This window comes from Euleptes europaea, chromosome 10, assembly GCF_029931775.1.
Source record: "Euleptes europaea isolate rEulEur1 chromosome 10, rEulEur1.hap1, whole genome shotgun sequence".
Taxonomy (NCBI): domain Eukaryota; kingdom Metazoa; phylum Chordata; class Lepidosauria; order Squamata; family Sphaerodactylidae; genus Euleptes; species Euleptes europaea.
Window position 1 is genome coordinate 72,676,888 of NC_079321.1, and position 13,042 is coordinate 72,689,929.

Sequence of the window (13,042 nt, forward strand, 5' to 3'; positions counted from 1 at the left end):
CAAGCCGAACCCTTGCAAGCTCATTTGATCTTCGCAACTGTGTTATGTTTTCCAAGGCTGAATGTTACACAGATATGACTTCTTTAAAATTTAAAATATAGCGGTCTCTGGACAAAGACTAGGACTGTTATTTTCTTGTCTCCGCAGTGCATGCATGTCCTATTAATACAGTTAATGCAGAAAATATTTTGAGACTGTATATTGCTCGTTCCAACCACTAGGTGGCAGTCTGCACCCATTTGAAGTGAATTATCTGGCAGAGCCTGTTCAAGGCCTGGCAGACTTTAGAGCTCCTGCAATTGAAAAGAACAGGGGCTGAGTTCAATAGCTGAACTTTGGGACTGAGAATCTACACTAGATCTAGGTGTGTGAACACTCTATAGCTGCCCTCTCTATAGCTTCCCTCTCTGCACTGCACAGATGCTCAAACAAGCATCACAATACTATGTTTGTTGACATATGCTTCGCAGAAGCAGGCAATGGCAAACCACCTCTGAACGTCTCGTGCCCTGAAAACTCTATGGGGTTGCCATAAGTCGACTGCGACTTGATGACAAAAAAAAAAGGCATTTCCTAGTTTTGCATTGTACATTAGCAAGGTGGTTGACGGTCAACAGAGGTCTGGCTTGCAACGTGTAGTTTAAAAACAATATTTTTTTAAACGTGCCAAACTCATTCTCAGATCCTCCTCCCTTGATTTTTTCATTCTTTCTTTGCCTTAGAGATGGCCATCTTCCAACTTCTTTAGTACCAATCTGTTAGAGACTAGACTGGATGGGAGGGGGGGGTTGACCTAAGAACTCTCAATCATGGATGACCAGGATGACCTGATTTTAGAAGCTAAGTAGGGTTGGCTTTGGTTACTATTTGGATAGGAGACCTCCAAGGATGTCAGGGGTTGCTATGCAGAGACAAGTAATGGCAAACCACTTCTGTTTGTCTATTGCCTTGAAAATCCTACAGGGTCACCATAAGTCAGCTGCGACTTGATGGCACTGTACACACACAAATTTAAAAGCTTTTTAAAATGGTTTTGATTGTTCATCACTTAGGGAATCCTAAAAAAAGGTAAAGGTAGTCCCCTAGCTGGGGATAAAGGCAGCATAAATATGTTTTAAATAAATAAGGGTTTCACAGCACAACCACTTGGATGGTATGTTTTTTAGCACTGGAGAACTAGGACATAAATATTAATCTTAAAATATTTCCTGAAGAAGTATGTTGACAGTCAGGCTTAATATAATAATGCAAGAAAATGTTTACCATGTTGCATGATTATATATTTTATCAGTTGCTTGCTTTTGAGACAGATTGGCTCCCAAAGCAGCTCTCTGTATAAGTGAAAGCCAGTGGCTGTGAGGCGCTATTTCCATTTCTTCTGCTTAATAAAAGAATAACCATCAAATATTGTGGCATCTGTGGGGGCCAGCATGAACAGTCAGAAGCTGAGAATGTCCTTTGGCGAAGATGACGGTGTGGGGAGGAATACCCCTACATTCGTTCCCCACTCTCATCTCTGCTACTCGTAACACACCTCTAGTAGCCTGGCCTTATGATGATCCTGCCGAAAGATAAGGATTTTCCTCCTGCAAATGTGTCTCAGTAAAAATAAATTGGGCAGCACAGACAACTTTCCTCAGGAGAGATCCCATGGCTGTTAAGGACTGGCATAACACTGAGAAAGTGGTAGCGCCATCCTATGAAGGCTTACTCCAGTCTAAGCTCTTTGAAATCAATGAGTTTAGAGTGGGATAATTTCGCAAAGGATTGCACTGCCAGTTGCCAGAAAAAGAGGATGGGGGAGTTTTCTGTCCATGAATGAGTTTTGTGTCAGTCCATTAAGGTTTTCTTCAGATATAACCAAACATTTAAGAGAGAGAATAGGCTTGGGGAAAAGGGGATCACTTGTTCTACTGAAAATATTATTTTATCGAGACCTTTCTGGGTCAGTAGGGATTCTTTCAGTTACAGCTTCTAGCTGTAAAGTAATTTCTGTTCTGTATCATGGAAACATTCTCAAGGTTTTACACCTTTCCCCGCTTTAACCTTCAATATCCAAGCTATTATAATAGTTGCTGGGTATACAACATGCCAGCTCTCAAATTCCTACAATACTCATGTGTCATTCAAAGATATTATGAGAAAGGGGAAATCTCCAGAAAGTAACTTTCTCATCTCTGATGCATTTCTTCTTTCCTCACCTTTGCAGAGATCTATAGAGAAATTGGTTCTAACATTTTGTTCCCTATATTTTTCTTTTTAAAAGTATGCTTACAGTCCATTCCTGAGCCGAAAGGAAGAAAGTCCTTAGGCGGCCAGGAAGGGACTGTGCCAGCATTCGGGCCCCCTGTGCCACTTACACTGCCCAGGGTGGCACAGACCCCGGCAGGGGTTGCTGGACGCCATCCTCCTGGTGTCTGCGCAGACAGCGCAGAGGGTCTTGCCAGCCCCCTGCCAGCCTTGCTGGGAGTCCCGGCAGGGCTGGTGGGGGCTGGCAAGCCCCTCTGCGCTGTCTGCGCAGACAGCGCAGAGGGTCTTGCCAGCCCCCCGCCAGCCCTGCCTGGAGTCCCAACAGGGCTGGGGGGGGGGTCTGGAAACCCTCTGCGCTGCCTGTGCAGACAGCGCAGAGGGGCTTGTTTAAAGGGACCCCGCGCACCTTCAGGGGGCTTCCCTGGAGATCTGTGCCTCCCAGCCGGGAGGCACAGATCTGTTTCCCCCCCACCCCCCGCGCTCCCCTAGGGAGCTTCCCTGGAGATTTGTGCCTCCTGGCCGGGAGGCACAGATCTGTTTGAAGTCCCCCCGCGCACCTCCAGGGAGCTTCTCTGGAGGCGCTGTGGGCCCTTTAAATAGATGTGTGCCTCCTGGCCGGGAGGTGCAGATCTATTTAAAGCCCCCCCAGCCCCAGATCTGTTTAAAAGGCCCCCCGCGCACCTTCAGGGAATCCCCCTGAAGGTGCGCGGGGGGGCGAATTTTCCCCCGAACTTCGGATCCCCCCGAATTTCTGGGGATCCAAAGCGGGGGAGTTCGGACTTCGGCACGGCCCGAATAAAAACAGGCCGAATTTTGCCGAAGCCAAACTATACCAAAAAAAATTTCAACAGCCCTAAATACCAGGACCTTAGATTTTACATAATTCCATACCAGACCATTTGCAGTACAGTACTCATGACATCAATTTAGTAATCTCTTTAGACCAACCCTTGAACACGACAATAGCACTGCATCACCAGCGTAAAGTAACAGGGGAATGTGTAGGGAGCTGAGTTTGGGACAGTGGCATACACTTCACCTGACAACTTGTATCGGTATACAACCTTTTAAATAGGAGTACTAATCTCTTGTCAATGTTCATGCTCATTAGCTTATCCCATAATAGGTTTCTTGGGATGGAATCAAATGCTCCCTTCAGGTCCCAAAAGGCTGAATACAACTTAGTGTTGGTTTTCCTGGAGTACTTGTTAACTAGATGTGCAAGTACGATGCAATGGTCTAAAGTGGATTTCCCCTGGCAGAAACCTACTTGTTCGGGGCCTAGAATCTTATATTCTGCCATCCAGGCTAAGAGTTTATTCAAAAGATGCTTGGCATAGAGTTTCCCTACAGTTTGTGAGGAGACTGATGGGTCTAAAATTAGCTGGAATTGTATAGTCTCGCTTTTTCAGTGCATTCCTGAGCGGAATGCCTGTGCTGGGCTTAGGAGGCAACGCAGCGGCGCTGCCTCCGCCCGGTGCCAAAAATCTGGGCAACCCGCATAAGGGGGCATTCCCAAGCCATAACGGCTTAGGAGGCTGCCCCCTGGCAGTCCCGCCCCCTCGGCCAGCACCGCAACGCCCCAGGAACGCCTCCCGGGATGCCATTACGCCATTACGCCCCAGGAACACCTCCCGGGTTGCCGCTGCGGCCTTTGCCAGCATCCAGACGCCATCGGCAGGCTCCCTCAGCATCCGAGCCCAGTGCTGCCATACCAGCAGCCGGAGACTGGCATCCAGCCCTGCACTCCGGCGCTGGAGCCACAAACGCCGGCTTGCGCTGCCCGGATGCTGGCACTGTGGGCCCTCGCGCCGGCATAGGCTGTCGCCAGCCTCCAAAGGCCTTTGGGCGCGGCTGTCGGCGTTTCTCAGGAATATGCTGTTTATGTATGGGCACCGATATCGCTTTGGTCCGTGCCTCAGGGATAGTGCCAGTTCTGTCCACCCAGGTAAACAACTGAGCCAATACACAGGGCCCGCCAGTTGGGGTCTGCTTTAAGTACTTCAGGGCCCAGGGCATCCAGGGCAGAGGCTTTCCTCAGTTTAATATGTTGAGTTAACTCAATTACTTCTGCCGGAGAAACCGGGGGCCACTCAGGTGACTCAGCTGGAAGTGGGGGTAGCAGCTCATTCCCACCCGATCCATCCTCATGGAATACTTCTGCAAAGTACTGGTACCAATTGCTAGGTGAGATGTTTGACATATTCAGGCCTCTGGGATTAAGTGCCCCAGAAACTAGGGACCAAAAGACCCTTGAATTGTTGGAGTTTACGGCCTGTAGAAGGTTTTCCCATTGCTTATTGGTGTATTCCCTTGTCTTATCTCTGATAAGTTGATTCAATGTGTTCTTCAAATTGAATGGGGCATTTCTAGAATTCTGATACTGATGATAGATGTCACAGATCTGAATTTTTAAAGCCCTGCATTCCTTATCAAACCAGGTATTAGTGGAAGTTTTTCTTAATACTGTCTGCCCCTTGTATTGCTGTTTTGCTGAGTCAACTATATATGTAATTAAATTTTCATAAGATTTAACAACTTCCCTGGGAACCTTTGAGCAAATTATGGTATTTCTGTACTCAAATAATTTTCCAGGTTTAAATAATTGAAGTATCTTATGAATTACATTTGGGGACCAATAAATTCTTGGAGAATTATCTGTTTCTTTCTCCAGCCCCAGAGTTAAAATGGAAGGAATCAAAGGAAGTTCTACATTAAAAGTCTTCATTAGAGGGAGATGGTCACTAACAATACAGTCGCCTACTCTAAAGGATTCCACCCAATCTCTAAATGCTATTGAAGTTAAAATATGTGGCCTCTTTTTGAGATGAAGGTAAATTCACCTATGTCATCAGAGCCAACTGATTCATTAAGCAAGACTTTACTAAATTGAATACAAAATTTGGCCAAACACATGCCTGGGTAATTTAATGTCTTCTCCTCCAGGCAGCAGGCAGGAAGGAATCCAACCCAAGCAGCAGGCTGTAATCCAGCAGGTCAGGATGAGGCACCGGGATCGCAGAGGAAGAATCAGGCAGCAGGAGCTAAAGTCAAGCTTTGCCACCAAACTCTATCAAATGGCCTGGTTAGGGAACCAGACCTGCTTTTATAGTCTTTGGCCAAGCACAGAAAAGTTTGAAAATAATTCCAGCCAAAAAACACCTTCTGTGATTGGTGAAAAAACACTGTTCTTCCTTACCTGGGTTCCCATTGGCCACTGAGAATTCCTGGCCCTTCTCTCTCCCCCTCTCTAGGTTGTCCTCTGTTGCAATCCAGGTAGACTGCACCAACTAGCTTTGCAGCCATGCAAAATGCATGGCTGCCATTGGCCACATGGGAAGCTCCAGTGCGCCTTCCTATTGGTCACTGCTCCCTCCCTCCTGCTGCCCTGGAAAGCAGCCAGGGGGCAGGATTATGAAGAAAGAGATAGCTCTCCTTTAAACACAAGGGCCACAAAATGGAGACTCCGCAGAAGGCGAATAGCCGAAACCCGAAAAGCAGAATATCTATTTGGCTTCAGGCAGATTCCCAGGTTTCGGTATTCGGTCTACCCAAAACCCAAATATTGCCGAAACGGCTAATTTCGATTGGTTCTTGTAGGTTATCCGGGCTGTGTGACCGTGGTCTTGGTATTTTCTTTCCTGACGTTCTGCCAGCAGCTGTGGCCGGCATCTTCAGAGGAGTAACACTGAAGGACAGCGTCTCTCAGTGTCAAGTGTGTAGGAAGAGTAATATATAGTCAGAAAGGGGTTGGGTTTGAGCTGAATCATTGTCCTGCCTAATTTCGAGTTTATTTTCATCATCATCATCATCATCATTCCTCTATTGTCATAAAAACACAACTCAAAAGGTTACAAAAGGAATGGAAATGGTAAAAGGTTGTTACATTAAGAAATACTGTTTGTTAATACTGCCATCTAATTAACTGTTTGGCGAGCTTTGGGTTTATTTTCAGTTTGGGTATATCGACATGCACAATCCTAACCTGGATGATAGCTGGAAGCATATAATTGAGTGATATAATTGGGTTGTTGAAGTCCTAGTAGAATTTCTCAAAGGCTTTCGTCTCATGGGTCCAGATGATAAAAATGTCGTTGGTGAATCTCAAGTGGAAGCAAGGTGGGTCCTGAGGAAGCATTTTAAATCTCCACAAGCATCTCCACAAACTAGATTTAATGTATATAATTCTACCTATTAATTTATCTCACTATTCTTTTGTCGATTGGTGAATGTTATATTTTTCGTTCGTCGCTTTCTTGTAGAAGAGATAAGACATTAATACTTGGCTTTGGAATGGATAATAAGACTTTCAGTGTCTTTGTGAAATTGCCACCCGCAGAGTTTCAGCGGAAACGAATCTGAATGTCTCATTGTTCAGTTCTTCTTTAGAGGCTGCAATGTCCCTTGCCAAGTTTTCAAACAGGACCTAAAAGACCCTCACACATTTTTGCATTCCCCTCACTCACAGAAGAGCCTGTTCCTCTCCCTCCCCTAATTTCCCAGACTGAGTAGCGTAGCTAGACCAACCCACTCTGTTGACCCAGTGGCCTGATCCAATCATCCAACAGACTGAAAATCTTCACCCCCCTACCCCCACCCCCACCCCCACCCCACCCTCGCCTCAAAGGAAGAATGGGAAGGCTAGGGTGGAGTCTGCCATTTAAATTTTTTTCTGGATTGCCTGCTTCTTCTTTTACTGAAGAAGAGGTTGTGCTGGTGAGAAGCTGCAGGACTTTAACCCAGTATTAGCAACAGGAACAACTTCTTCCTCCCCAGCTTCATTCCAGCTATTTCACCCAGCAGCTAAAATGGTTGAGGCATTCTGTGCTACCTGGAAGCTGACTGACAGCCAGAATTTTGATGAGTACATGAAGGCACTGGGTATGTAGAAGGAGCTGCACAGAATCCTGATTTTTCTTTAGCAGTTACAGTGGTCACAGAGTTTGAGTTTTTGCGTTGGTTTGACTAATCTGACTGATATCAGATTAGCAACCGAGAGTAAAAGGAAAATTATTTTAATATATTAAGTAGCACCTATGGTTAAAAAGAAGAGTTTGTAGTTTAGATCTGTCTAGGCTGATGTATAATCCTGTTAAATGAAAGCATCTACAGTTAAGCAAATGCAGGTTGTGAACTTAAATGTGCTTGCTAGGAAGCAAGTTTAATTAAAAACAATGACTTCGAACTAAGGCTGAGGTCTTAATCACTGCTTAAGTAGATTCTATTTAGATCAATAGAACAGAGTAAATCTATTTAGGACTGACCTGCTAATGTTTTTTAGGGTCAAGTTGCAGCATTTCAGTTAGTGTTTCTTCCAAGAAAGTAATTCCAGGGATCAGCCTAGCAATATGATCCTAACCTCGTTTATTCACAGGCACTGTTGAAACTTTCCACTGAAAGTAAATGGACTGAAATGTCCATCAGTTTAAATTTAAGTACTGGAGTCCAGTTGAATTGAAAATCAGGTTGTTTTCCAATATAATAGAAATAGTTTTCCAATATAATAGAAATAGAAGCAACTGTGCATATATGTGTTTAGGAGGTGTCTGAAAGAGAATAATATCACTTTGCTCAGTTCTGTAAGTGACTGGGAATGGTGGTTCCCTTGCATTTATGGGAAATAAATGACATCTGGCACAATGTCAAAGGCAGGTACAAATCTAGACTGAATAATGCAAAATTGTCAACTGTGAGCAAAAATGTAGCTGTCTCCTCAGAAGACAAAGTAACGGTATGCATCTCCGGTGCCTCTGTACCCTCATTACTTGCAATTTGGTGAGTTACTTAAGCAATATTGAAAAGGAGTATGGGGTGGGGTGATCTGTATGTGAACAGAAAAGTATACAGTTAAGTCAGCATGTGAATGACTGAACAGAAAAACCAAATTTGGCCCAGCCTGATTATATATTCAGTTGGAAGCAAGTCCCGATAGGGTCAACTGGATTTTCTCCCAAGGAGTTGAGCATAGGATTTAACATTCCTTACCTTTACTGTGATAATTTTTGTTTTGAATGCTGATTCTTTTAATTGCCTCAAACATGCCCATGGAAGGATGGGATGTAAATGAAATAAAGTGAAAAGACACATTTCTTCTTAGATTAAATAAGTTTGTCTGAATAGGCATAATGTTTTCTTACCTCTTGTATTCAGAAGTCAATATATATATTCACGGTTTGTCACCTCAAGCAGGGCTCTGAAGAGGCAGCTTAAGAATATTCTAAACAAATAAATAAAATCAGCCAGTTGCAATCATTATGTTTTTTGAAAAAATCTCAGGAGTTGGCTTTGCTACTCGCCAAGTGGGGAACGTTACCAAACCAACTGTAATCATCAGTCAGGAGGAGAACCAAGTGGTGATCAGGACCCAGAGCACATTCAAGAATACGGAAATCAGCTTCAAACTTGGCGAAGAATTTGATGAAACTACGGCAGATGATAGGAACTGCAAAGTAAGCAATGGCCTGTGCAGCAGTAGTGGAGGCACCTGGAAGTGCCTAGAGGCACCTGGTTGGCCATTGTGTGAACAGATTGCTGGACCTGATGGGCCTGGGTCTCATCCAGCAGGGCCTTTCTTATGCTCTTATGTTCTTATGTAGTGTTACTGAAAAAATAATATGTTTGTGGTTCAGGAAGAGAGAGTTTTGTCTGCTGTCACTGAGGAGAGCTTTAAGTAAACAGAGAAAGAAAGCGGGAGAAAAACGGAAGAAAGGATTTATTTCAGATTATTCAGTATGCTCAAGCAATAATCTTGCAATCCTGGGCATAAGCCCCATTAGCTAAATGGAGCTTACTTCTGAGTAGAACTTCCTAGCATTACTCTCTTACAGCACACTCTTTCCTGGGAGTAAGCCCCATTGACTAAAATAGGACTCACTTCTGAGTAATCTTGTTTAGGATTGCTCCCTTACAGTACTATTTTAAGCAAAGTCGAGTGTGTGTGTAAAGTCAAGTTGCAGCCAATTTATTGTGACCTTGTAGGGTTTTCAAGGCGTGAGTATAACAGAAGTGGTTTGCCTCTGTCTGCCTCTGCATAGCAACCCTGGAGTTTCTTGGTGGTCTCCCACCCAAGTACTAGCCATGGGTGAACCTGCTTAACTTCCAAGATCTGACTGGCCTGAGCCATCTGGGTAAGCAGAGTTACAGCCTCCTAAGACCCTTGAAGTCAATGGATTTAGAAAATTGTAATTCTGCTTAGAATTGCACTTTCAGTGTGTGAGAAGCTTTCAGGTGGAGGTGGAAACAGCAACAACTGGTTCCCGCTATGCCCTCTGTGATTCCATAAGGGTTCTGAAATCTGCTGTATAGCAGTTTGTCCAAGTCCCTTCCAGAAATTCCTTTGCCTGGGTCCTAGTTGGGGTGGAACCCCTCCCTCTCACTTAAGTAGCTATCCAAATTCTAGTGTGAATATTTATTGCTGAACATGGAATCCATTACTTTAAAAAGTATGTTTATGGCAGGACACTGAAATTGAAAGTCCCTACAATTCAAATATGAAAATGAGCTTAATAATATATACAGTTCAGAACATATTTTTTCTATCCAGCTACCCATACAGGAATCAAGCAGAGTTACGTTTATTTGACAGTTTTGCTGTCTCAAATTCATCAGCTAGTTCATGGGTTTGAAATTTAAAAAATGGCTCAAACTCACTCAATAATTCATACAAGTTTGATAATAACAGTTCAGGGATATATTGTTAATTATCAACTGAAATCAAAGGGATTTTGAAAGGGCCTAACTGTGGCTGGGTGGTGCTAAGAGTTACTCGTGAATTTTTTTGTGATGCTTCCTGTGATTTCAAATGAAACCGTCTTTGTGTTCGCTTGTTGCTTTTCTCCACATAGTCTGTTGTGACCCTGGATGGAGATAAACTAGTTCATGTACAGAAATGGGATGGCAAAGAAACAAAGTTTGTTAGAGAAATTAAAGATGGCAAAATGGTCATGGTACGTACAGAAAAGTTTTGTTTTTGAGATCGTATATACTCATGCTGGATAATATTACAAAGTATTTATGGGGTTTGTCACAAATATTTTGAGAATCCCCCCCCCCAACATTAAGAAAGGCAAGTTTCTAAAGAGCACGTTTCACAGCACCACTCCTCTGTTGAGATTAGCAACCATGAATTGTTTAAAAACAGGCAAAGCACAATCTCTGCTTGCCCAGGAATGTTCTAAAGCAGTGGTTCCCAACCTTTTTTTGACCAGGGACCACTAGGACTTTTTTGTTCGGTGCAGGGACCCCAAGGTTCAAAATAAAAATTCAGAGAATTTGAAAATAAACTTTAATCATAACTGTTAGTTAAACATTAAACTTAGAATAATATTTGAATATATATTTTTATAATAGAGAACTTTTAATTGAAAATATTAATTTATTATGGGTTTATAACTTTGTTTCGCGGACCTTAATTAAGTTCTTGAGGACCCCTGGGGGTCCATGGACCCCTGGTTGGGAACCAGTGTTCTAAAGTAACCACATTTTCATCTTAACTTGGTCCTCTTTCAACAATCTTATCCTTTCTTTAGACTTTAGGAGAATGAATGAATGAATGAGATTTCATAACATATCTTTGAGAAATCTATGAAGTGTCTTTCTCTTATCATATTTGCCCCTCTTGCCCCTAGGGTTCTCTTGAAGCTTACATTTTGAACACAGTCCTGAAGCGGGGGATAGACTGCGGCGGCTGGGAGGGGAAAATACCCCATTGAACAAAGCAAGGCTGCACCACCAAAAAAGGTGGCGCAGCCCTGCCGCAGCTCAAGGGGGTGTTCCTGGGGTGAACTTGAGTTAGGAAGCAGCTCTGCCCCTGGGAATGCCCTGTGAATGCCCACACCAGCGTGGGCTTTCCCTTCCCTGCAGGTCCCCGCTAGTGGCGGGGGCCAGGGCTCCCAGACGTGTTTGCCCCCACTCTGTCATAGATAGTACTCTATTCCATGATAAAGTGGCACCTACGCCAGGGCAGGGTCATGCCAGCTCCTAAGGAGCTTTCCCCCCCCTTAGGAATGGGCTGTTATAATCTAAACCTCAGTTAGTTCAAGGAATTGTCTCACTGTGTGTGTAAAGAACCGTTAGACCTTGACAAATGGTCCATCGTGCCATATACTGATGAAATAATCATGCAATGCGGTAGCCATGAGCTGCAGCAGAAGAAGGGAGGTGGGGAAGTTCTGTTCTGCAGATGGAAATCCCTTCACCTTTGGAAATCTCTTGTGGATCCAAAACATATTGTCTACTAGTAAAAATGACCTAAAGGTGGTAGCTTTTCCTATCACATAATTTTCCAGTCATTATAGACCATGGTCAGGACAATTTTCAATCATCTTAAGATATGCAAAATTCCATATGGCTGTATTATTGCGTTAATGTGTTACAGACAACACGGAACATTATAATGGCTGTGGAAAGTCTACAGTAGTAATAAATGCGAATATGCCTGCAATGAATTTTTGCGCCCCATCCATAATAAACTGAAATTTCAAATTACATAACCAGAGAGCTATAAAGAATAATTGTTTGCTAATCAGAGTATATTATGAAAATTAGGAAGTTATGCAAATTTATTTTATTTACATTAGGTTGAAGATATTAAAACACCCTCAGTGCATTCAGTATGAATGTCCTTATTTATGTCTGTAAAATACTCAGTTTAAACTGAGGAAATGCTGGCTGTAGAGAGTGCCTTTTAGCAAGCACTTGTGACATCCACAGTATATTTCCCCCTAAGTCCCAATGCAATTTTAACACACACACACCCAAAAAAACACCCTTTCATAAGGTGAAAGTATGTGTGTATATATACTTCATCCTATCCATTTCTCTTTAAAATATTTACAAATCACAAGGAAAAGACAAGACTGATGGTTGGACTAGTACTCTGTTTGCAGATATGTAATAAGGCAAACTGTAAAGCCAAGACCACACCACACTGAAGAACTGATACCATCACAATTAAATTGTTCCATCTGTCTTCACCTTTATTCTAGCTTCATTGCTGGTCATTCCTGGATATGAGAATTTCAACTTTAGGTACAATGAATGCTGAAGAGGGTAGATACTGGCCAGTCTCTGCTAATAGCAGTTGCTGTGTTGACAGTATTCAGCTACTGATATGATGCTGTGTAAATTCTGTAGCCCAGGCCAGCTTGTGCAGCGAAAGCAGTGTCTTATTGAAGCATTGTTGAATTTTTATAATACTTTGTGTTGTGTCCAATGGTGCATACTTATCCTAATTATTTGATTTCTTCCTAATTATTTGATTTCTTCTTGAACTTGCAGACTCTCACCTTTGGTGATATTGTTGCTGTTCGCCACTATGAAAAGGCATAGAACTTGGCAATACCTTGCCTGGGTTTTTAATTCTTCTGGAAGGAGTAAAGAGTTGCCTGCAGTCGACTATCTCTGAAATGAACATTACTGACTTGGAAGGAAAACAGCACGATAGTTTTATGCCATCAAACTGGCACACTTGTGTTTATGTAAATCGTGACAAGTAAAACTTTTCAATAAATCTCTGAAACACTTCCATGTATGTTTAAAAATACATCGATAATGGTTGGCATTTTATGAAACTAAAAACAAACTGAAACTCATACATTCTGGCTTTGTATGAATGATACTGTGATTCAATACAAATAATTTAAATAGGTTTGTCCCAAAATTCAATTTAAATAGGATTGTCCCAATACTCTGTAGGTAGACACAGTAAAGAACTTTTGTCTGCAGTCAAGTCCCAGCTGAGATGTTCAGAGGTGGTTTGCCATTGCCTGCCTTCATGTCACACCCCTGGTAT

At 43.0% G+C, this 13,042-nt stretch overlaps 1 protein-coding gene across 1 annotated transcript; it reads left to right on the plus strand.

Annotated features, from left to right (window-relative positions):
• Nucleotides 1-6,870: 6,870 nt before the first annotated feature.
• On the plus strand, nucleotides 6,871-12,681 carry FABP7 (fatty acid binding protein 7). Its single transcript, XM_056856446.1, has 4 exons — nucleotides 6,871-7,131; nucleotides 8,527-8,699; nucleotides 10,095-10,196; nucleotides 12,529-12,681. The coding sequence occupies exons 1-4, from the start codon at nucleotides 7,059-7,061 to the stop codon at nucleotides 12,577-12,579; spliced, it is 399 nt and encodes a 132-aa protein (XP_056712424.1). The 5' UTR covers nucleotides 6,871-7,058; the 3' UTR covers nucleotides 12,580-12,681.
• Nucleotides 12,682-13,042: the final 361 nt, after the last annotated feature.